Source organism: Parasteatoda tepidariorum, chromosome 9 (genome assembly GCF_982258835.1).
Source record: "Parasteatoda tepidariorum strain Cologne lab strain chromosome 9, Ptep-v5.0, whole genome shotgun sequence".
Lineage (NCBI taxonomy): Eukaryota > Metazoa > Arthropoda > Arachnida > Araneae > Theridiidae > Parasteatoda > Parasteatoda tepidariorum.
Genome location: NC_141763.1, coordinates 60985997 through 61011828, shown reverse-complemented (window position 1 = coordinate 61011828; position 25832 = coordinate 60985997). Strand labels below are relative to the sequence as shown.

At 29.5% G+C, this 25832-nt stretch overlaps 1 protein-coding gene across 1 annotated transcript in view; it reads right to left on the bottom strand.

Annotated features, from left to right (window-relative positions):
- Positions 1-25765, bottom strand: part of LOC107440148 (sphingosine kinase 1) — a 39622-nt gene extending 13857 nt beyond the window's left edge. The window contains exons 1-3 of the mRNA XM_071186405.2: positions 25133-25765; positions 22374-22526; positions 600-694 (exon numbers count right to left, since the gene is read on the bottom strand). Of these exons, the coding sequence (XP_071042506.2) occupies positions 600-694; positions 22374-22526; positions 25133-25553 (669 nt within the window). The 5' untranslated portion in view covers positions 25554-25765. The remainder of the gene's footprint in view (positions 1-599; positions 695-22373; positions 22527-25132) is intronic.
- Between the last annotated feature and the right edge of the window lie 67 nt (positions 25766-25832).

Sequence of the window (25832 nt, the reverse complement as noted above, 5' to 3'; positions counted from 1 at the left end):
CAAGCGGGCCGCGGTTAAATTATCAAACGTTGACCGGTCCGCGGTGATAAAAAGGTTGGGGAACGCTGCTCTAGAGGATGGGATAAACGGAAAGAAAATATTAGTAGTGAAACTATATTGGGTTTCTACTTTTCCGCTATATGCGTATGCTCAGCAGCTTTAAATAAATAAAATTTATTTCATAACGACAAAATAGACCAGGAAAGCAGAACAGAAAAATCGTTAGATTAGATAAAGCCTCGAAGAGGAGGAAAAGAAAAGGTCTTAAAATAAACGTAAATTTGACTTCAAGTAGCAAAACGAATTCGTGAGCTTATAAGAGCTTCACGACCTTGAAAATCAACCTCGTGTAGCAAATGGAACACTCATAAATATCGAAGACGCACGAATTATCAATAAAGCAAGCGTCACATCCAGAAATCGTAATTCATGATGTAATATGACACCATCAACAAAGGCTGGACTAAAATGTCAACATAGTCTTTTCGCATTTTGTATGATTTAGAATAGAAAAAAAAAATATATAAATATACGACTATGTTCAAGATACCTGGAAAAAAGAACAATGTGAGGATATTATTTATGTGTTGTGCACTTACTTCAAACAATAAACCATCACCTGAGACGACAACAATGCCATCCCATTGAGACAAGTCTGCTTTTTTCACGAAATCTCTGGCACAATTAGCTCGATCTAAAAGAATTAACCAAAGAATAAAATCAATAATAAAATCATCTGTACGCTAAATCTTTAATTTCATTAAATATTTAAAAAAATAATAATTTTAAATTAATAAACACTATCAATCATTTTTAACTACATGTTCATCATAAATTTTTCAGAATATTTGTAAATGAGGTTACTATGAAACATGCTTAATGTACTTAACCATACTCAGTCATAGTAAACAATTTTTTGACATACTTTCAAATCAATTTCCTTTTTTTAGTTAATCTGCAAAATAGCTAAGCAATGTGAACATTAACGGCCTTCGAGCCTTAGCTATAACATATACAGTAGCGTAGATAACAACCCCGTAACTCCAGCAGTGCAGAAGGGCGCACTCGCCAGAAAATATAACACTGTAAGTTAAAATCAAATATTTTTTTTTTTTTAATTTTTAAAACTTTCTTAGTTTACTTTATCAATAATAATAATCCTAAACTAAACTTTGAAAATAAGTACTGTAAGATAGTGATTTATTTTCAACTATAATTTTAAAAAATTCATTTCTATATGGTACGTGTATACAGTGTTTCTATTTAGTACTCCAATTCTATCTTTATACGTCAATTTAATATTTTCTCTTTCTTAAATTAAAATAAAATTAATTTTATTTTAAATATCCGAATATCTCATCACCACAATGTTTTAGTCTCATATTAAAATTTTACATTTTTCATTGCAAGTCAGTGTAAGATAGGGCGCACTTATAAATCTTGCAGGAGGGCGCATCTAAGTCTACATACGCTACTAAACGTAAACATTAAACGATTATTTTTAACTATTGCTTAAGAGCTGTGATGGCTTAGGGTATAGAGAGTTCGCCTTCCAATGAGGTGAACCGGGTTCGAATCCCAGCAATGGCAGGTCGATACGAATTCGTATCCGGCTTTCACCGACCACAGTGCTGATGTAAAATATCCTCAGTGGTAGACGGATCATGGGTTACGGTCACCTTGCCATCAGGCTAACCGTGGGAGGTGTTCGTGGTTTCACTTGCCATGTAACACAAAAGCGGGTTAGTTCCATCAAAAAGTCCTCCATGAATACAAAATTCTCCAAATACTCGATCCAAGAGTTTCCTTGTCTTCGGGATTGGATCAAAATTCGGTCCACGGAGTTGAACATTAGAAGTCGTAAGCCCAAAAAATTTGATTGGCGACAGTTATAAAATATTGTTTAAATAAAAATTCAAATGCCGGTATTTAAACAGACACAATAGACAAAATTATTATTTCATAACTATTTTAAAACATGGGAAATGAAATTATGTGATTCATAAATTTAATGGAATGTGACAGAACTAGAATGTTTGTTCTAGAATTTTGAAACAGTGTTCGTACAACAAAAAATCCAGATAAAATTTTCTGTTGCGTCGGAAAATTAAACTAAATCGAATTAACCTCTTAATCCAATCAAAAGAGAGTTCTATTAAATACTTAAGAGTCATATACTGCAGAGAAATTTCAGAAAAGACATTTAATATTGAAAAAATCAAATTGCGATAGTTTGTACAAATAATAACAAATAATAAAAAATAAATTAATTAAATTATCTACACTTTTTTTTTTATTTGCATGTTTTTTCTGACTGGGTAGCAAGGAGTCTTAACCCTTTCGCGCCGACTGTCACAAATACGTGACAGCATAATACCGTATCAACCAGGGTAAAATGATAAAACTGGTAATCAAAGTAATTCTTTAGCAATTTATTTGTGGGCGGAGTTATAATTGTTTGATTTATTTAATTCACCATTACTTTGTTCGAAATAAAACTATTTAGTTACACTTTGAATTAACATTGATTATGTATATGATTAAACTAACAATAACTAAAATAAAAGCAAAGTAAGTCTGTCAAATTAAAAACGACTACATTTAAGTTACCGTTTTTTATTTACTTACATCCTGATTCTGATTTTGTACGAATGCTTTTCTGAATCACCCGTCCCCAAGGGGTTAAATTAACAAAAATACGCTTACATAATATTAAAAAGTCCCTAAATATTCATGTTTATACAAAATTGAATACGAAAATTTATTTACTCAGACACGCCCCTTCCTATTTATTATCAAGTTTGATTGACTTAACTAGGCTCTCATGCGAGCAATAAATACAAAATGTTACGATAAAACTAAATTAAACAGTCGTAAATATTTTCAAACAGGAAGAGCATCTACTAGCAGCTGAACATGGAAGAAATTCACCTGAAATCATAATCGATTGAAAAAGATCCAGTTAGAGCAATGCCGGTATTTTAACAGACACAATAGACAAAGTTATTATTTCATAACTATTTTAAAACATGGGAAATGAAATTATGTGATTCATAAATTTAATGGAATGTGACAGAACTAGAATGTTTGTTCTAGAATTTTGAAACAGTGTTCGTACAATGTAAGATCTAGATAAAATTTTCAGTTGTGTCGGCACATTAAACTAAATCGAATTAACCTCTTAATCCAATCAAAAGAGAGTTCATATACTGCAGAGAAATTTCAGAAAAGATATTTAATATTGAAAAAAATCAAATTGTGATAGTTTGTACAAATATTAAAAAATAAATTAATTAATAAATTCAATTGACTACATTTTTTTTTCGATTTGCATGTTTTTCCTACATTTTTTTACGATTTGCATGTTTTTTCTGACTGGGTGGCAAGGAGTCTGAAATTGACAGAAATAAGTTTTCGTAATATTAAAAAGTTCCTAAATATTTATGTTTATTCAAAATTGAATACGAAAATTTATTTACTCAGACATGTCCCTTAATATTGATTATCAATTTCAATTGACTTAACTTGAAGCTCATGCGAGCAATAAATGCAAAATGTTACGATAAAACTAAATTAAACACTCGTAAATATTTTCAAACAGGAAGAGCATCTACTAGCAGCTGAACATAGAACAAATTCACCTGAAATCATAATCGATTGAAAAAGATCCAGTTACAGCAAATTATATTTATAACAGTCATAAATATTTCATGGTGTCTCTGAAGATGATTCGAATATTGTGTCAAGGTTAGGATTCGCATTTCACAGACATTAACCTTATTTTCAATGATGCAGCTCTCTCTCAGTTTAAAGTTTCACACAAAATGCCGTTCGCAAATCATTAACTATACAATGAACTCATCAGTAGAAAATCATTAACCTTTTAAATAGGTTTAAATCTACAATGAGGAAGAGGATGATCCATTCTGGCTGGATCTAGCTGTTGATTAATAAGACAGACATAATCGCAGTGACTACATTCCAAATTAGATTAAATAATTTTAAATATAATTAAAATTTCTGTGACAAGAATGTGGTTTTAAATATGAGGGTCGGATGATCCGAATAATTTTTGATACAATTATTAAATTTTTAATTTCTTAAATTCTTGTAATTAAAATTTTCGTTTCAAAGTTAGATTTTCCACCTTTGTTGCCTTGGTAACGATGTGACAAGCAGTATCTTTTTATTCACATGGCAGTTATGGAGTATCTATATTAATTACAATATCAACTGTATATCTAATATATATAATTCTCTAACGTGGCTTCCAAATGTTGGCTGTATTTCTTTTCCGCCGATGGCAATGCTTGCTTTGTTTAGTTTACGTTACTATTTCTCTTACACGGCGAATCGACCAATGATTGCCGCTAAAAATGTCACATACCAAATCTACCTGAGGTGGCTCAACATATAGCACTTTTAAAAACGGAAACTGAAATAACCAGAGAGCATCAGCTGCGGCAATCTCATACTATTAAGCTAGGCAGAAGTGAGTAGTCTTTGTCGATAGATCTCTATTTTAGTATTTTGTCGAAAGCGCATTTTCACGAATTTATATATTACGAATTTATTTGACGATTTTTGATTTATATCACGAATTATACTATAGCACATTTCTAATAGGTTTAACGAATTACATGTCATTTATTTGAATTCAAATTTATTTTAATGACTTAGTATTTACTAAAAAGATGTAATTTTTTTTAAAAAAAAGTTTTCATATGGATTTGAATAATTGTTTTGAATTTTTAGAATTTTGTGCATTTGCAATGTACCTAAGTTAGTAGAGCGAAGCGAGCTTGGTTAGCGAAGCAAACCATATAAGATTGAGTAGCAATTTTCGGTGATTGGCGAGAGGTAGCGGGCAGGGGGCGCAACCCACTAGTTATTATATATTATCATTATATTATTACAATAAGTATTATAATAGTAACGTACTGGCGTGGGGAAAAGCGAGACTTGTGGTTGCCATGGTAATGGAGAGGGGAAAGTGGGAAAACTGAATAACCTTGAAACGCTTATTCCATTAAAACTAATTCCATTAAAACTAATTCCATTAAGTAATTACACAGAGCTCAAAAAAAAAAGAACACTCTATGTCAGTGATTTCCAAATGGTGTTCGGTAGAACCTTAGGGTTCCGTGAGAGAGTTAAAGGAGTTCCGAGAGTTTTAACTAGTAACCTTTGAAACCTTTAATTATAGTTAGATCTAATCAATAATCCATTATTTTTTTCATATTTCAGTTTCCCTCATGAAATTATTTAAAGTAAAATGCCATTGAAAAAGAAATGGATGATTAATAATTTTTCTAATAGCAATATATTGCATAAATTATGAAAAGATCACGCATTTATAGATTTTTCACAATTTCCCATCGCACGTTTCAAAAAAATAAAGTTTTCAAAATTGTAAATAAAGAAATGTTTCCCTAATAACCATTTTCAACATTTTCGGCAGTTCCTTACATTTCTTTTTCTTCAAAAATAAGCATATTTCTGTCTATTTTATTCATTTTCAGATATAGGCAGACCTTACACCAAAAACAAGTATATAACTAAACTTGATAGCTCCGTTACTTTGAGTTTAATTGTCGGTCATAAAAACGAACTAATGATTAGTAATGATAAATGAATGAAAAAATTCCATTCCTTTTGTTATAGTTTGTCTACGGTAAGAACTCCCCCCGACACAAAGTCTGAAACCATCTGCTGCTATGGAAACAAAAATAGCGCGTTTCAGAGAGGGTAGGGCTTCTCTTCACTCTAGGGCTAACACAATAGACCAAAGATAACATTCCCTTTCTCTAGCCGACTTAAGCCAAAACTTGTCCTAAACATAAATTCGAGATTGATTGTTTCATTTGACTTGAAACGAAATTTAATATGAAAATAGATGTTAACCTGTTATTGTGCAGATCGAAATCTAATTTAAAAATTAATTAGAATTATTTTTAATATGGAATTGTTAAAATTTTCCCCTCAGATTAACAATACAACAATTATTTTTTTTAAAATTTGGAAGTTTTTAGGCGACGTTGCCCAAGCTCCAAATGTCGTAAGATGACCAAGCTCCAAATGTATGACCAGTTCCAAATGTCGATTGAAGCGTTATAAGTTCCACTAATTGAGTAAAGATAATTAATTTCCATGTCTGTTGCATACCATATGCCTAAGCATTTTTGGTCTTTTAATACGTGGGATCGCTTAAAACTTTTCTGCATAAAAATGAGTCCCTTGTAGAAAAGTATAAATAATATTTTAATTTAGTCTATTTTAATACACCCGGTTTATAGAGAAATATATTGCTAATAATTCTACCCATGATTCGATTAGCATATACCTATTATTTAAACAGATTTTTTTTTGTTGATGAAATCACCTATTTCTCTCTAAGTTTTAATCACTTTTTCATGAAATGAATTTGAAGCTATTGTTCCAACAGAAGTTGCATGAACATTCTTGACATAAGTTATAAGTAAGTTAATGCGATGTTAATCCAGAGGATCTATGCAAATATCAACCCTAATTGCAGATCCAATACCAGAATGAATTATAAGCAGTGTGGCTCATTAGATAAGAAGGATGCGCAGGAAATCTATGAAACGGTTATTCAGACCGGTTATAAATTTTTCATAATTTTTGTTTTCGTTGGTAAAGGATTTCGCGCTTCACTGCGTGCAGATGGGCAACGGGAACACACAACAATCATCCATTTTTATTTGCATTTTGCTTATCTTAAAATTATTACTATTATTATTTCCTTTATTTTTTTGGCTCTTATCCGAATCTTCTGATTCCCATATGGTGTGTGTTTTAAATCTCTCTCATGCAACCATATGCAGTTAATATCTGTTTACTGGTGTTGCAAAATCAAGAGGTATAGCAGTACTAGTAGTTCTTTATTTGGACTAGAGCTGGGATATATTCGATGAGATGATTCGAAGACTTGCCATCACAATTTTGATCCTCTGCTGGCTGAAGGAATGGCTCCCCAGCTTTGGGAGCCCGATGATCTGCTCGCGATGCTTAGCACATTCTGGTAAAACAGTTTACCGCACACTCTCCATCCATTCACAGGGTGGTTAAATTTCTTCTACACTCGCTTATTATCTCTTGCCAGTTATGCTTGACTTCGGTCTACCAGGAAGTCTTTCAGCGGTCCATTGGATCCCCACTGGGTCATTTCATCGGTCCATCCGCCAAAATTAAGAGGATCTTGGTTATCTGGTTGATTATCTCCTGTTCTAATTATCAGATTTTAAGAAAATTTGGTATGGATCTAAGTTGATATAATCCTCAATAAAATAATGCAAATTAAATAATGATAATTCAATAGTTATAATGCTCATACATGATCATCAGGAGTTAAGTAATGGAACAGTGGTTCTCAATCGAATAAAAAACACTAGTGCCCCTTTACAGTATATGCAGGTTTTACATTGTTGTTGTTGTCGTAGATCATTAGGGTAAAGGATGCGATTGTTCTTGTTTTCCAGTGGAGCCATCTATCAGTGGCACCATCTATATTCGACTTCTGCCACACCCGTTTATAGGGTGAACCAATTTATACATGCATTCATTCATTAATCCACAGATCGTAATTTTGACCTGAACCAGAGAACGATCAATCTCCAATTAAGTACTCCCCAGAGGTATAATTTGTTATGGAAACATAGAGGACTTTGTGACACGACAGATTTAACGTGTATCAGTTACCATTTACTACGCGGGGAGTCTTCGCTGGATTCGAACTCCCGTTCTCACGAACATGAGTCCAGCGCCCTGCTAACCAGGCTATCCTAACCCGTGTTTCACATCGAGAGAAGGCGGGTTTAGGGCCGTTGTGGCAATCGGTCCCACTTATTTAGCAAAGCTGTTTGCGTGGTATATTGTTGTCGGAGGAGAATTAAGAAATGTAATTAGCTACCTTAGAGTGTATGAAGCTTGTTCTTTAAATCAGATATGACTGGTCTATCCGGCGAATATCGTTATAGATTTAAAATCGTCGATCATATGCAAGTATTCATATGCGTATTTCCGAAGCCGTTGACGTGTTAGTGAATTTATTTATTTATTTTTGAAACACAGCAAAGTATTTTCTTTAATACCAGTCATCATTTTTTAATTTTAAATTATTAAACTTTTGAAAATTCAGAATGATAATCAAAGTATGTAAATTAAGTAGCTAATGTTTGTTGTTTTAAAAATGCTCTAAATTTAGAGCAATCACAAGGATTTTTTTTATTTTTTATAATTCTACTATTCCTAATTTATTTAACAAAAAATTTGTCACTTTTGAATATGAGATGCTTAAGTAATTTTAAAGAATCGAACTCATCGTATCGTTTGTGTAAAAAAATAAAAAATTATAAATTTAAATAATTAAAATTATTTGCTTGTCACGCTCTGAAAATATTTATTTTCTATTTTAACTAGATGTCCTTCTTTTCGATTTATATTCCATCGAAGAAAAACTCATTAAATGCTAAATTCTCACACGGTTCAGTGAATCTTAACCAGGACAAACCATCTTTTAAATGCAGAAAAAGAAGCAAAAGACCTTTAAAACCTTACGCCTGTTAAAATGATTTTAATTATTTTTATTTACCTATTTTAAACCGTTTAAACAGGATAAAAATAATACGCCTTGAAGTATTTTTTTTTTTTAATATTTACTTTTTTTGTTATTGTCGTCAAGAATAAAAAGTAGGTTTAATGCCTGTCAGATTTTATTAATGATCGTTGAATATAAGTTTATCGAAAACTATGGCTTTAATTTCGTGTTTAAATCACAATTTATTTTATGTATTATTTTCTATACAAAATAAACTCTTTAAGATAGTTTCAATTGATAAATAAGAATATGCTTTATCAGCGTCTGTGGATTTAAATTGAGGTGAAAAACCGTACAAAAAATATTATAGATCATATTTCACGCATAATTGGTACCAGGGACTTCTTATTTTATTTTATTTATATTATTTTATCTTTTTTCAGATTTTGGCGAATATTTATTTTAAAGGTCATAATAACATATTCTTCGAAAAGAGTATAATTTAAATATGATATCGTAACCTAATATATTGTTTGTACTAACTAATTAGGATATTTAAGGTTAGGCCGTCAAGTCATTAAGAATGAATTCTAGTATTCGATGAGTTCTAGTAATCCGATCTATATCTTTGAATATAGGTTTATCATTTTTTTTCTTTGAATCATAATTTATTTTACGTATAACTTTCTATAAAAAATAAACTCTTTAAAATAGTTTAAATTGATAAGTTTAATTTGATTAATCAAAATATGCTTTATCAGCATCTGCAGAAATTTTCCAGATCATATTTCACGTATAATCTGTACCAGGGATTTTTGTTATTTATTTATTTATATTTCAAATTTTGTCGATTCCTCCTATATTTCAAAGCTTATAAATACAAATTCGTCGAAAGGAGAATAAATTAAACTCGATTTCTTAGTTTAGAATATTGTTTGTACTAATTAATTAGCACATTTAAAATTAGGCCGTCCAATCATTAAGAATGAGTCATGTGTGACAAAATTAGAAAATGCTATGCAATAGCACAAATTAAAGTTTAGTTTAGAACTACAAGAACAAGCATAAATAGATAAAATATATATATATATACCGAAACTCACATCATTCTTTTCCCTCGTTTAAATAATAAAAAAAAATTAGATATCGATTAGAAAGGATGGGTGTAAACAAAATCATTCTCTATGCATAGAAAATAAGATGTGAAGACGTGCTACTCATAAATCTTTAGTTTGATGCTTTCAAAAGTATGCTAAGCTTTTTTTTATTTCCACCCCATAATTGCAATATTTATTAACCTGAAACACGTGATCGTATGAAAAGTAGAAAGTAAAAACGAATTAAAGAACAGATTATTATGTAATTTCTGCAAATAATAGCAATCTGAAGATTACATTGAATTATCAGTATAAATTTAGTTTAGTTCCCTATCTAATTACATGGCGTGAATTGTTTTTGCAAGTGCAAGCCAACGTGTGAGAACATGATTTTTTTATGTACTTGATCATCAAAGTGTTACATTTTGCATCGCATCAATGTCGGAAGTATTGAAAATAAGTACTGCCCTTCATGCTATTATGTTCATTATTTTGATGTATTATCAGTATTTTGGTTTATATTTATTAGATTTAATATCAGCATAAGTTACAAAATAATTAGTCAATTTCAACCAATAAATTAATGATAAACGCACTGATTGGCTTTTCTCAAGTCCCTTTGTAAATTACAATCGTTGGCAGTCTATAACTTAGAATTTTTTAAAGACAACATTTAGTAGATTAAAAATTAATAAATCGGCTGAGAAGCATTTAAACAAATATTTAATTAAATATTTGTCATTTCAAAAAAAAAAATAATAATTCAAATAAATAGAAAATTAGCAAGCAACAAAAAAAAAATAGAACTCATTCTTAATGAGCAAATTTTCAAGTGGCACACTTTCTAATTACTAAGTCTCACCTAGCCTGTTATTTTTTTCTCTTCTCAGTTGTATTTGTTTCTTATAGATTAAAATCTCGCTCAATTTGTCCTTGAAATATAATCGACGAATACTTATGTAATATCTAACACATTGATCTTTCAGCTTTAACACTTAAATATCAGGCTTGCACGTGCATTGTTTGTGGCTGTATTACGAGGAAGTTTAGATGCTTTTCAAGTGTGTGTATATAGCAATTTCATGTGACACAATCATTCAAATGTTACGCTCAGTAAAGATAAACATATATGGAATTTATGAGACTTTTCGAGCTCAGATTTTGGGATATTTCCTAGTGTATTAGTTGGAAAATAATGGCGGGAAAAGATTAATATAATAATATATAAAATCAGAATTTTAAAAATTAAGTTTTTCCAAATTGAATAAAAAAGAAAAAGAAACCTAAAGAAACAATATGTTGTGTGCCTTAAATTTGAGAAACGTGAGAAGAGAAACGTTTCTTCTTCCCATCGAGCTAACCATGAAAAGTTTTCGCGGTTTTCTTCTTGATGTAAAATAAATAAGGGGTTAGTTCCATCATAAAGACCTCCACGAAAGCTAGTTTGTTTCAATGCTTGATCCAAAAGTATCTTTGTCTTCTGGGTAGTTCGAAATTACAAGGTACGGAGAAGAACATTGATAGCCAGGAAGCCAGAAATGGGTCGGTTGTTCAACACTGGCTATAAAATAAAATAGCCTATGGCAATTATAATATCTAGCTAAGAAAAAGTTTAGAAAGGCGTGACGAAAACTTTTCAATCAACCTACGTATCTTCTAAAGGTACTTTTCCGTCAAATGTACAGCAGTTGTTACCATGGATCACCGTTTTATTGGACTCTTCTAAAGTATAAATAATAATTTCTTACACGATCAAAATAATTCAAATATTTTAGAGACAATTGATTTTTTTGAAAGAAAACCCTTTTTTGTAACAAGCTAATATTACTTTAAGTAATTGAGTTTCAACCTAATGATTCGAACATTTGATTTCCATAATTAGATTTGATTAGAATAAAAGATAATCGCGTGAGAAATATTTTTTCGTGAATTTTTCGTAACAGAAAAAAACCTATTTACTTTAAAATTATTTTATTCGGAATTGACGTTGCTGGCATAGATTAAAATTGTTTACTACAACTCATACCATTCAGAGGAGAAGGGGTATCAATAAGTTTAGGAAAAATATATGCTAGGCTGTTCAAGGTAATAGAGTAATTTTCAAGAATATTGGCCTAGAAAACTATCCATTAGGAGCAGATGCGTTTGTAAAACTTTTTTTTAAATCCGAAAGTAAACAACAACGCTAGTGAAATCGATAAAAAAAATTTTTTTTCTTAATTATAGTTCAGCACGTATGGTCCATATTTGGCACGTGTAGATAAAAACCAATAATGTTGATAAATAAGAAAACACTGAAATCGAATTTATTAGCTTACTATAAACGAAGGATTTGGGTGAATATAGCGACAAGCCATGATTTTTCTAAATGTAAACCTAACTCATGCGTAGTATTGTTTCCAGATAAGTAAAAAATTTTTAAGAATTTTTACTTGATACTAGCACAATACACAGACGTCTCAAATTATGTGCATATAAATCGTGTAGACAAAACGCTCATGAAACAAAAACGCTCTAAACGAATTACACAAAAACAATTTGAAAAAGTAGCTTACTACAGGAACATATTTTTGTTGCGTTTATACAATTATCTGATCTTGCCTAATTCAGGTACTATTGGGATTTCAAATCTAAAATTAGTTTTCCTCCTAAAGCTACAGAATTTTCAAACGACATTTTTAGTCTGCATTTTTTAACAAAATGTACAAGCTTAAAAACGTTATATACAACAGGAGCTCGCATAAATGTTGTGATAAACTTTTAGGAGAGTTAAGGCACATCACCAGGAATAAAAAAACTGCATAGGAGCCCATTCACGGAAATGTCGTCGTACGCGGCTTTCCTAATATGACCTGTTCAGAACCACACAACGAAACAGTTCATAATAGGAGAGGCACCCCTAGCTGCGTATGGTGACAATTCCAGTCTGGGTTTCCATGAAATTTTAATCCTAGTGATGTGCACTAACTCCCTGAGAAGTCTGTCCCAAGATTTATGCGACCCCGTGTTGTATGCAATGTCATTTCGACAAAAAAAATGAACTAAAAATATCATTAAAAAAACTGTAGCTTGGAATCCGAATGCAAATTTGAAAAATATCTAAGTTCCGTTAAAAAATCTCATGCTACAGAAAAAAAAATTAGTTTCCCAGTATCTTTAAATTGTGCAAAAACCTTCGACTTTAGAACAACTCAACAAAATATCAGTAATTTTAATTCCTTTTCTATTTTGAAAATATAATTTGTATTCAAAAACAAAACGATTGTTGTCAGTTTGTTAACCGTGGTGTATGCACACACTAGTTCAAAGATGAAACACAAACGTTCAAATCATTTTAATAGATGGCCGAAAATGTATTACAAATTAAAGGAAATAAAATATGAAAGATTGGCAATATTACATTCTTAGGTGCAGTACGCAAACAGAAAAGAAAAAAAAAAAAAACGAACACTCGGATAACTTTTGAACTAAAGATCAGATTTTGACGTACTTAGAGGTTCGAGGATCCAACCTTAAATATGGTCGTTAATTAATACAGACGATATTTTTTTAAGTTGTGAAATCAGACACAAAAGCGTATTCTCTCTAAATATCGTATGCACTAGTTAAATAGCATATTTTAGGAGGTTATGCCCTCGAATTATAATGCAGAGATGAGATTAGCCAAAAGGCAAAAAAGCTGAATTTCCACGATAATAAATTTTACGTAAGCGCAACCCTTTAATAATAAATTCCAGACAGTTTAAGGTAATAAATAATGTGTTGACATACAATTGTGTACTAATCTATTATTATATAAATGATTACATTGATACTTAACATTTCGTGAAAATAAAAATTACCAATTGAAAAAAATAAAGCTGGAAATTATATTTTTCCTCAGTTCACATAGGAGACAATTATTACTTGAAAAACTACCTGGTTTAGCAAATTAAAACTACTGAGAATATACATTAATATTTCATTTCTTTTAATAAATACTGTTATGTGATTTATAGCAAATATATCAGTAATATTACTTTTTAAATTATATTGGAAAAAAAAACTTTAACAATGGACCGAATCATTATGTTCATATTATAGTCCAATCTAACTAGAGCCCTCTGAAACATATCAATAACAGTGAAGTGGAAATATATAGTAACTCCTTTATTCCTTAACATACAAAAATTGCTATTTTAGTTTGAAAAATTACATGACAATCAGCAACTGTTTAGATAATTGTTTTTTATTTGATAAGAATTTTGCATTTTATAGCATAAATAACAGCAATTATAAATAAAATTTTGATGATGACTCTTTTGAATTGACTCTTTTTCCAAAAAAAAAATTAAATTAAATCCCTTTTTAAGAGATTGCTTTTGTTTGCTATATCTTTTATGGTTGCTGTATTTAGTCGTTAGTCCATCTTCAAACATCTTGTGACAAATCCTATTTTTTCTTCTTTGCAAGCACAGAATGTAAGTTTTGAATATATTCCCTTCCAGTTTCTCTGATGTTGTAACACTTACATATACTAATAATCGTAGTTAGAAAAACAGTCACCTTTATAGTAACTAATTTTAAAAAAATTACTTCTTACAAGAATCGCGATAGTTGATCTTAAAATTGCGTGAATATGAATAACAATTATGGATTTTGAAATCACATGAATATGAAACTAGATATACGATTATGAAAATGAGAAAATACAAACTGGGATATAGAATTTTTAAAACGCGTAAATACAAATCACGATTCATAGTTTTTAGATAGCGTAAATACGAATCATGATGCGTAATTTTTAGATTGCATAATTAAGAATTATGATGCATAATTTTTAGAGTGCGTGAATGGTTTGATATTATAAACCGCATGAGCAAATCAAGACATTGAATTTTAAACTTGCGTGAATACGAATCGCTACATAGGTTTTTAAAAAGGCGTAAATACGAATCACAATATCGGATTTTTAAATCTCGTAAATACGAATCGCAACACGCAAATATGAAAAGCTATGTTTGATATTAAAATCGTGTGAATAAGAATCGAGATATTAGCAGATTCCAGGCTTGGGACCTCTAAAAGGCTTGTCAGAAGCAGCGTCGTTTGAACTACGAAAAATCGGATTTATCTGGAGGGCGGGTAAAAAATTCGGAAAATCTTATCTGTTGCGTGTAAAAGGGGAGAAAATAGCTAAAATAAGTAAAAATGTAGTTTGAATTTTCTGTTTCTCTTTGAAAATCGGTGAATCAGAAAAAGCGGAATACTTATAGAAAAAAGTGAAATTTTTAAAAAATCTGAATTTTTGATTTTAAAAAAAAAAGCTGAAATTCAAGATATAAAAGTGAAAAAAGCGGAAATCCGCTAAAAAGCGGAAAAATCTCATCCCTGAATGATTGAGTTCTAGTACATGATAAGAAATTTTACATTCTAGTTTTACGACATTTCAAAATGAAAAAATTTCTAAAATTTTAATCGAGCTCAATCCAGCATATTTAAAATAAACTATTCATGCACTGGCAGTCGAATATTTTTAAATAATTATAATTAACTTCTCCTCACTTGCCTGCTTTATAATAGAAAGAATGTATAATTTTTGCATTTAGGTTCATCTCACCTAAAAAAAAGGGCTGCTTATTAGATTTAAAAATTAATTTATTCGGTTTAATGTTGAAAACATTAGCATTTCACAGAAATAATAAATAATTCTTCAGGCATGTCATAAAATGTCTTACATGGTGTAATGACAACAAACAATTTTTTTGAATAACAAAAACTTACATTTTATTTTTAAAAAATAACTAACTATGTTCACAACTATACGAACAAAACAACTTTAAAAAAAATAATAATAATCCTGTTCCCATAGCAACAAGAAACAAAACTGGAACAACAATAACGATAATATACTTAATAGTTAAATTTAACACACACCAAAGAAAAAAATCCATCCCCCTATATGCACTCAATTTAATTACAGAAAGAATACAAGATAAGCTTATAGAAAAGTTAGTCGATAGACTAAGAACTCGAATATTGATTGACATGGTCTTCAAAAAAGCATTTCTATTAACAAGACACAATGTTATAGATTTAAAGAAGAAAAAAATTATGTTATTAAAAAGATAAGAAAGCTCTTTAATTTATTCGATTTATGGCAGACAGAATATGAATACGAATTACGATTCATATTTGACACACATTTAATGCTGGTTGTTTGGATTCGTCACAGGCGGAAACATTAAGAACAATATTTGGATTTGAATGTTAATGGAACAAACACGAGATAGCATGCCAGAAAATAATTGCTTTAATGTTATGAACAAAGAAAAGAAAATACAGTCGATAAGAGAAGGCGAATTAATTCGTCACTCTTAAGAATAAAAACGTTTTCAAAATAGTTTTTTTTTTTTTTTCTAATTTAAAATTTTGTTTTTGAATAAAATAAGATACGCGTCGACAAGTTTTCAATAACAAATTATTCTTAAACAATAGTTTGCAAGTCTAACAAAATTTTAAAATGAGTTCAAAGTAGTAGTTTATTTAGCTTGGATGTAAATTGTAGTAGTTTCGTGACTCAAAATTTCGGTTGGCGATAAAAATGACAACAGATTTTGTTGCACTTTAGAACAAACGCATTTTCGAAATCATTTTTCAATTTTGAAATTCTGTTTTTGAATAAAATAAGATAAGCATAGACACATTTTCAAAATTATATTCTAAAGCTAGTTTATAAATTTCTTTCTTCTCTTAGAAGAGAAACATTTTGTTTAGTCTTTCTCTTCAAAAAAAAAAAAAGGACTTGATTTTTGATTTATTTTTTTCACTCGTATGTTATGTTGTATTTTTTCACCCTTCCAATTATTAATATTTTTTAATTTTTCATATTCAATGGCACAATAACAATATCAAGGTTTTATAAGTAACTATAAAAAACTTTGGTTCGCAACAAAAAAGTTTATTCAAAAATTTGAAAGATATGTGGTATAACTGATTCATAAATAAAGTTCTAAAAAAATAAAAATCTTCCTAAACAATAACTTACTAATTAATGGAGCATAATCAATGTAAACAATTTTCTATTTCAATTAAAAAGCCAAACTATAAATACAAAGAAATTTTAAGCTCTTCTCAGTTTTGTGAGAGACAGTCAAGTATTCAATGCATTCATATTGCTTTAAAATGGAAAAGTTAAAATAAGTTATGTAAGAGAAAATAAATTCGTTCTTACATCTGAACTATAAACTGTAATGAGAAAATACATTACAAATTATAAAAAAATCACGGTTTTTTAACAATAAGATTTTTTTATTTTTTATTGTGGAATATTCTTTTGAAACTGTAATCGATTTAAATAAATATGCAAAGGTAACTTAATAATTTTTTTTAGTATCATAATAACGGAAATGGACCGTTTGTTTTTTAAAACAATTTAACACATATTTCGAAAGGAATAACAGAGCAAATTTTTACAGAGTTCCATGAGAGATTCCTTGATTGCATGAAAAATCAAATTTTATTTATTAAAAAAAGTTAATTTGGGTAATAGATAATTACAGCAATAATTTTCGATGTGCTTTAATGATGTGAAAACTATAGTAAATTATTTTAAGGTATATAGACTAGCTAATAAAATATTAATTCAGGGAATTATCAGTTGATATTGTCTTATCAACTAAATTTTTGAAATTCGAAAAATTTTCTTTGTTAAAATACTAGTAAGAATCGCTAACTTTATGAGAAAAATGTCCCATAATTTTTTTTTTTTTTAAGCTTTAGAAACAAATAAGAGGAAATTAAAAATAATTCTGACCAACATGGCCAAGAAGAAACAGTATTCTCCGACCGATGTATAATAATTGAATTTTGATTGAAGAAAAAGCAACAGAGGACAATGAGAAAAATATTATAGAAGAACACAATTAATTGACACAAATTAGACAAAAAACAGCTAAAAAAAATTTTAAACTTTAAAAAAAAAAATCAAAACCCTATATGCTTTAACAAATATATTACATTGAAAACCATGTTTTCGGAAAGAAAAAAAATTGTTTTTAGTTCAACTATCATCAAAAGACACAGAAATGGTCTTGCCAAAACAAGAAAACAAAAAAAAGGTTCCAGCAGGTAGGCCTTCCACAAAAGGATATGAAAAAACGACATTAAAGAAGATAATATTGAAGCCAATATGCCAAACGCAAAAATCACACGACTCAAATCATTCAATAACTATCGAATATAATGAAATAAAAGTAAAGTATAAATAAATGAAATAAAAATTGTAACCTTGTTAAATCAAAATTTATACAAATTACAATAAATTAAACATTACTACGCTAAAATATCTAGAATATAAAATCATTTTAAAGGTTGATGTTTTGTTTGATAAATGGTTATGCGATCTCATAAAACTTGCTTTGCAAATCAATCTCGCTTCGCTTAAATATATATTAGTTTTAATTTTTTTGCCGACAATTTTCGTAAAAACTCTATATGGAGTTAATATACTTTTCTTTCGCTAAAAAAAAAAAAACTAATTTCTCCGTTTCTGTGAAAATTAACATACCAACGGTGCAAAAAAATTTTATTTCTCAGGTTTTGCACCCAAGGAAATATTTATACACGAAAATATTTATTATTATTTGTAATTCAATGCTTTTGTTTTGAACAACCTGATAAAAATCTGACAGTAATATTTAATGTTCCTTCAAACATAAAAGAGTCCTATATAAAATTTTGACGAAGTTGCGGCCCGATATTTGACTAGTGTTTATAATTGTGGCCCCCGGTCACATGTAAGTTGGAAACCCCTGCTCTAGCTAGTCTGACAGTCGTCGAACTGCCGAACGCAAGTTTCCACTTCACACGGAAAACAATTTTTATTTAATTAAAATAAAAAACGTAATAAAAACAATAACAGTTTTAAAGGCAAAAATGTTTTTTAAAGCTAGGCACAGAACGTTTTTTTTTCTTCCTTTAGAATAACGCTTCCACGTTTACGAAGGCTGTTAAAAAAAATTAAACTACATCCTCCAAAAAAAAAAATAATAATACTAATAATAATAATTCGAGAATTTTATTTTCAAAAACGCATTGGGAATACCAGAAAATTATGCACAATTTCCTTTAACATATTTCCACCCCTTTCTTCATAGACGCAATCTGCTGATTGCATGACGCAAGCCGGTAAAGATCATACAATTATTCAAAACAGGTATTTCCACTAGAGTTTTAACAATAATGACGCTGTCGATAGTTTCCGTTCTTTCAATATTTCCTTTTCTTCATATTTTTTTCTTTCTTTTTCTCATAAACAAAAATTACATTGCTTAGCAAGATATAGGTAGAAAAGATTAAAGGAAAATAATCCCATAGGGACACTTTTCATTTTTCTCGTTTTAATACATTTTAAAAACACATACGTTTTCGAAAATGTATTATTTTATTTTAAGTCGTTGCTTGTACCAAAAAACGTATTTTTCTAACTACTTTTTTATAAAAAAAATTATTTTTGTACGTAGGAAAAAAAATTTTACTAAAAGGAAAATAAATAACTTTACATGAATTAAACAAAACAATATGCATCAAGGCAATATTAAACAAACAAAAAAAGAAACTTTCCTTAAGCAAATGAGAATATAAATTTTGATTTAGGGGGAAAAAGAGGTCTTCTGTATTATTGTTCTATATTCGTTACAATTCGATTACAAATATAATAAGTATATAAATATTATCAGATAATAAAAATTACATAAATCGCCCATTGTATCATCAAGGAAAATATACTTTCATCACAAAATAAATAATAAAAAATATCCCCCCGAATTTTGCACTGAAAGTTGTTATCAAATATTACAATGTGTTGTCACACACAAGCTTAAATCGATAGAAGATAAAACAGAAACAAAAACATCACAAGTTTAAATTTTTTTTTTTTTTTAAGATTGCAACACATTAACAGATAAAAGGATAATAAATAGATAAGGCAGAGCATGAAATAAAATTATCTTCTTGTGACGTAATAATAATAAAAAACTAGTAAAGTGGATAATTTAATCCCAGTTACTGACAAAGGGCGAAGTTTTTATCAAAGATAAAAATATTATATTACTTTTTTATCAATTTCAAAGGCCCAAAATCTGTCACTAACGCTTGGTAATAATTTATGAGTATCAATTTTATTTACCAGATTGTGTTTTAATATATTTTTTTTTCGCTTTATATGCTGTTTTTGATCTAGTTTTAAAATTTAACATTAGCATCAAGTGGTATAAATCAGAAATTTTGAAAACCAGAACTTCCTTAACTACCCCTGATGAGAAAATTAAATTAAAATAGGTACACCAGTAAAAATGAATTGAATAACTGTGACATCCCTTTCTTTAAGAGATGGATTTGTTTCGGTTCTTTCATTTAGTCACTCTTAATGATGACAAGGACTTTTTTTAATGTCTATATTTATTTTAAGATTCTTGATTATATATAAATTTAAAATTAAATACGAAAATGTACATGCGCTATATAACATATAGAATCCGCAGCTCTATTTCCCCCTTCTCATTTATTACTCAGCATCCACTCTCTACTTTCTCCACATCCAATCTATATTATAAATCCTTTTTCTCACCAAAAAAAGTCCTTCGCTTCACCTTACTCCACCCCCACTCTAGGGGAAGGACACTCCTGCGCCCCTCACCCTCTGGTCAGGGGTCAATCAAATGCGCTGGAGAGGAATCAGAATCCTGACAATAACTGAAGATGTTCTTAACTTTGAAATGAATTATTAAAGCCAAAAATATATGCGCTCCAAAAAATAAATTTGTGCCTTAAGGAAAGAAAAGTTTTGCCCATGAGACAGAGTAAAAAAAAAAATAATAATAATATAAATCTTGAATAGCTAAAAATAAATATTGCCACGGACAACCGAACATGAGGGTTGCCGATTCAGGGTAGACATATAGAGATAGATAGTTTTTAATTGCCTATTCTCAATATTCACTATATCTTATACAGAGGAAAAAATCGAAACATGAAAATGTTCCACATTTTTTTACCATATTAACATTAATTTAGTATAAGGACTTATAGGGCAGTTTATCCATGTTTCCCTTTTCCACTTATCTTTAATACCTCTCTCTATCAAACTTTCTTTTTACATTTACTTAATATTTCGATCGCCTTTTACTCCAAGACTGCGAATTCAACTGACGAACGTAAGTTGATGAAAAATTTCATTCCTCTTTTTAAACATAAAAAGTCAAAATAGTGTTTTAATGGTTAATATGTTAAGAATTGTTTTCATTTACTTTATTTCTAAAGTCAGGATTCCGCAAAAAGAAGGTTCATAATTATGAAATTCCGTAGACGACAAAAATTGGAAACCACTGCTTTAAAATATGTTGATTCCTAAAATAACAGTGGGGGGTTCAAGTCCTTGCACAGAATATAATTTTATGAATTAACATCCAGTTTGTCCACACAGCATTTTTTCTATCTTTATTGTTTCTTGTTTGTTTTACAAATAATAGAAGAGAAGCATTGTATAAATACATTTTTTTTTTTTTCAATTTACTCCATAAAATGATATTAAGATAAGGCAGTTACAGGAATAGTTTGTTCATATTGCCTTCTTGCGAGCTTACAAAACTTTTTTGACTTTCTGATTTACACTTTTATTAAATTGCTATGATAAGCAAACATTTTAACCAGCATTTTTGAAATTAAAAATTTAAACCATTAAAAATAATATTTCATCCAAATAATGTGATTCATCCAAATGTGTGAAAAATCAGGGGGTTTTCAGAAACAAACCAACCCCTTGTTATTTCTTTCCCATGGTTTTGGTTTTTTTTTTTACGTCATATTTGTTTTTTTTTAGGGTTTAATTGAGGAGAGTTGAATCGAGGGTTTTTCAAACATGAGTTTTTCATCAATTTTTTTTTGTTATTATTTATAGTTTTAGTAAAAGACTTGGTGCATTAATGAATACCACAGTAATTTAATTAATAATCAGGTTATTTTTTTAACATTGATTATTAATACATTTTGTTATCAATGTCATCCTTGGATCGGGCAAAGTTGACTCAGCCTTTCATCCCTACAGTGGGTCGATAAATGAGTACCAAGCATGCTTGGGAGCTAAACATTGGGGGCTTCACGTTCTGCTACCCACCTAACCGGAACATCTGCTCCTGCACCCCAGAGCCCAAGGTCAGGAAAACTGAGATGGGCACGGTAGGCCTTGGCCCTCTATGAGCTGTTGCACCACTGAGTTTAATTTCTTTTATTATCAATGTCATTTACATTGGTAAATTAGCAATAATATTTTCAATTATAGTAGTATGTTTTAAAAAAGGTTATTTAAAAATTTTAAAACACAAAATGAAGAAATAATAGAAATAGAAATATTTAAATGTATGCAGTTAGCATTTTATTCTATTGTAATTTAGAGCTGATTAGTTAATAATAAAATGTAAATATGAAAAACCCCATTTTGGTCTTTTTCAGGTGGGTTTTCACGAAATAGCCCACTGAGGTTTTGTCGGGTCTGGTATAATCATAATAACCCTGATCCTGATGCAAGACAATATATTTTTTTTTAAAAATTATTGTAACAAAAAGGAAATCTAAAAAATACAACTCTTGTAATTTTTCTCAAACAAAATCATAGGCCAAAATTTCATTAATAAATTAAAAAAGAGGATTTCTTTCAAAGAAAATGAAATGACAATCCTTACCTGTGATTAGTAACTCAAATTCAGTATCACTTTCTTGAAAAACAGGAACAACCCACTGTTTAAAAATTTGATGAGCTTTTCCACATCCACTCTTAGGGTTGATAAGAATAAGAAAGTTTTTGTGTGGAGGAACTGAATCAGGAATATGCACTTCTGTAACGATAAAGGGTAAATGAGCAAAGATAAAATAGATATTAACTCATTAACGATTTCAATTGTAATATCACCATATTTTAACATTTTATAAGGGCGTGGAAAGTATACTTCCAGCCGAATTGAATCATTTTTAAATGGGAAACTATTTTTCCCACCCATGATTTGTGCAGTCATCTGCTAACATCAAAAACTTAAAAAAAATAAAAAAAATGAACAGTAGAGGTTATCATGGGTTCAAAAAGAGAGGCAGGGGAACTATTTTATTTTGTGCATAAAATGCTCATTTGATCATTTCTCATTAAGTTTTTTTGTAGTCATAAATGCAGCAGTTATAAATATGGTTTATTATAAGCTCAGAAGTTCATGGCCAATTCCATAAAGTAGCAAAAAATTTGAAGAACAATCCCAACTACCCCCCCCCCTCCCCAAAAAAAACGATAATAATGATCACAAAAAATCGAATTAATTTTGGATAGGAAGTTGAATGACTTTCTTTTTATAAATCAATCTCAATCCTTAAAATATTTTAATGTAACTGATCTGTGACTATGACCAGAGCCAGTCTTACACTGTTGCAATGCCATCCATAAGCCAACATTTACTGTGAAGTACTCCACTTTTCATATTGCTTGCTGCAACTTTGTCAACTGAAATTAATGTTTCATCATTGATGTGCTAAGCTTTACAACACACAATTAGTCCAAATAAGTCTCACCTGAAACCACTATTCTATGCCTGATTTATCATTATGTTTAAAAGTCCTAAACTTAGAAAACACCAAAACTTCTAGAGGCCACTAAATTTAAAGCATTTTTTTTTCCGTACTTCTTGAGAAATGTCAACCAGAAAAACTTTGATTTAACAAAATCTTTTTAAATCCCATAAATTCTCCAACATAATCTCTTAAGTTATATACCATTTAAAAGCATTTTGTACACAAACAAGATGTATATTTGATACTTGTGATCCATAACGTTTACCAGAGTTATATGCATACCCCTGGATTAATAAATTAGACTAATTTTATTAATGAAATACCTAAAGTTCCACGCGTAAAACTCTACTAGCAGAGGGAAGGAAAGAATAAATGAGATAGTACACACTTTTTTTTAATATTTTCTTTTCGTAATTAAAAAATTTTAATTTTTTTTTACCTTTCTCTTAATTTACTTCTGACACTTTTTTAATCTTGTTATATCTCCATGAATAAAGGTCGAGAGTAAAAGCAAAGAATAAAGAATGGGACTATCTTCTTAACAATAAATGATTATTTAATTGAAAATGTGACTAAGAATTTAAATGCCTTTTTTTGCAAATGCCTGCCAATGTAAAAAAATTTTTCCATCCCACACACACACATAAAAGCTGCATTTCAAACTGCATCAGATAAGATTCAAATGAGAGGAAGAATTTAACGGAATATTTCTGTTTTGGTACTGGTGCCAAAATAATCAGCAGGTTTTGGCAACTTACGGCAATGACCAACAAGAAATTAAAAAATTTAATAATATAAAGGGGCCATCTGTTTAATATATTGTTTGAAAATGTGTTTAGTACAATATCTTATATGCTTAAATTATTTGAAATAAATATTTTTTATTAATTATTAAACCTATGAAAACTTTTTTCACTTATTACCACTTAAAAATGCAAAAAACATTATTTCTAAATGAAATACCTATACTTTTCTTGTTCAACTTTTATCAGTTAAAAGTAACAAGCTTGTAGTGTTGCTTCGACATATTAAGTTAGTTTTTTAGGCTTTAAATGAGTTTTTACTTAAAAGAAAAGTTTAAAACTTATAATTCATATCATTTTCTGACTCATTTCATTCAGAATATCTTAGATGGATTATTGTTTGATGATTCCATGATGAATGGCATTTAAATAGACTTTCTTTTTTTTTTTTCAAATTTTCTTCATTGATAAATATTTATTAATTCTTTTTTTACATTATATGGAATGTTCTTCAATCGTCCAATAATATTAAGCAAATTATAAATGTTTTTTTAGAATAAAAATATATAATGTGACTCATGTTACATACAAAGAACATGGAATAGAATATTATTTCAAAAGTCTCCTTTTTCTTTAAGCAATAAAAGGATTTTTTTTATTTATAAAAAAGGACTTCAAAAATTAACCAGAAACATAGAAAGTGGCAAAAGATATAGTGGGGGATGCTAAATTAAATGTTCGTTTTTTTTTTAAATGCTGCCCCTTGTATCAAGGAATTGCCCTTCACATGTGAATAAGCGAATTGGACAATTGTTAAGATGACATTCTCTTTCTGTAAATGTATCCATTTATGAGATAACTACTGACATTAAAATATGTATGACCTGTAATTATAAAGCAAAAAACAAAAGAAATGCATTTGAAAAATTTATGGAAGCCATAGGCATGTATATTTTACTTTTAAACACAACATTAAATCGGCAAAACTAAGTGATTATTTTAGTGCAGGAAATCTTCCCTTATTGAGAGAATTTGAATACGACCGCGATTTTTAGAGTTCTGGTTATTTGTATCTCTAAGAATATGAACTTAGTAACATGTATTCAGTTATAATGTTATGTAAAAATAATTAATATCAAAATTACCTCCATTCTGTACACAAAATCGCCCCCTTAAAAGGCAAGAGAGAGCCCTCTTCCATGTTTCAACAAGCTTAATATTTTCCTCTTGAGTTTCATATTTTCGAGCTTGAAACGTAAAACATTTTCTTTCTCTTCTAAGCTGTTTGCTCAGAAGACCGGCTGATGTTTTCAACAGATATGCATAAACACAAAAGTAACCGAAATGATCCTTTGGATCATTTTTTAACTTGTCTTTACCGTGTAAAACCCGACAACCGATCACATCGTGCAAGAAGAGTTTTTCAACTTCATCTTTTCCTTTATTAACAAAATGAATGAATAAAATTTTCTCAGTGAGTATTAAATTACAAACAACTGAAGTCAATGGATAGGAATAAAAAGTATCTTCCAAGATCACAGTTTCTGAGGAAGAATTAAAAGCCATTATACGGCAGGAGTCCCAGCGTGATCAGTAGGTCATGTTGAAAAAAAGATCAAATTGTTGCTGTTTACTTCCTCATTAGTTACGATATCGATTGAGTTATCTCCTTCTCACAACTTACTCCGTTGTCACAGAAGATTCATTCACAGCTGTTGCTGTTTTGTTCTGTTTCGATTTCTTCTTGCTGTTTTTGTTAGCAATGATACGTTGCCATCTTTTTATTGCAAAAAAATTAAATGATAATAATGAAATAAATGAACATTTTTTCCAGTAAAAACCTCA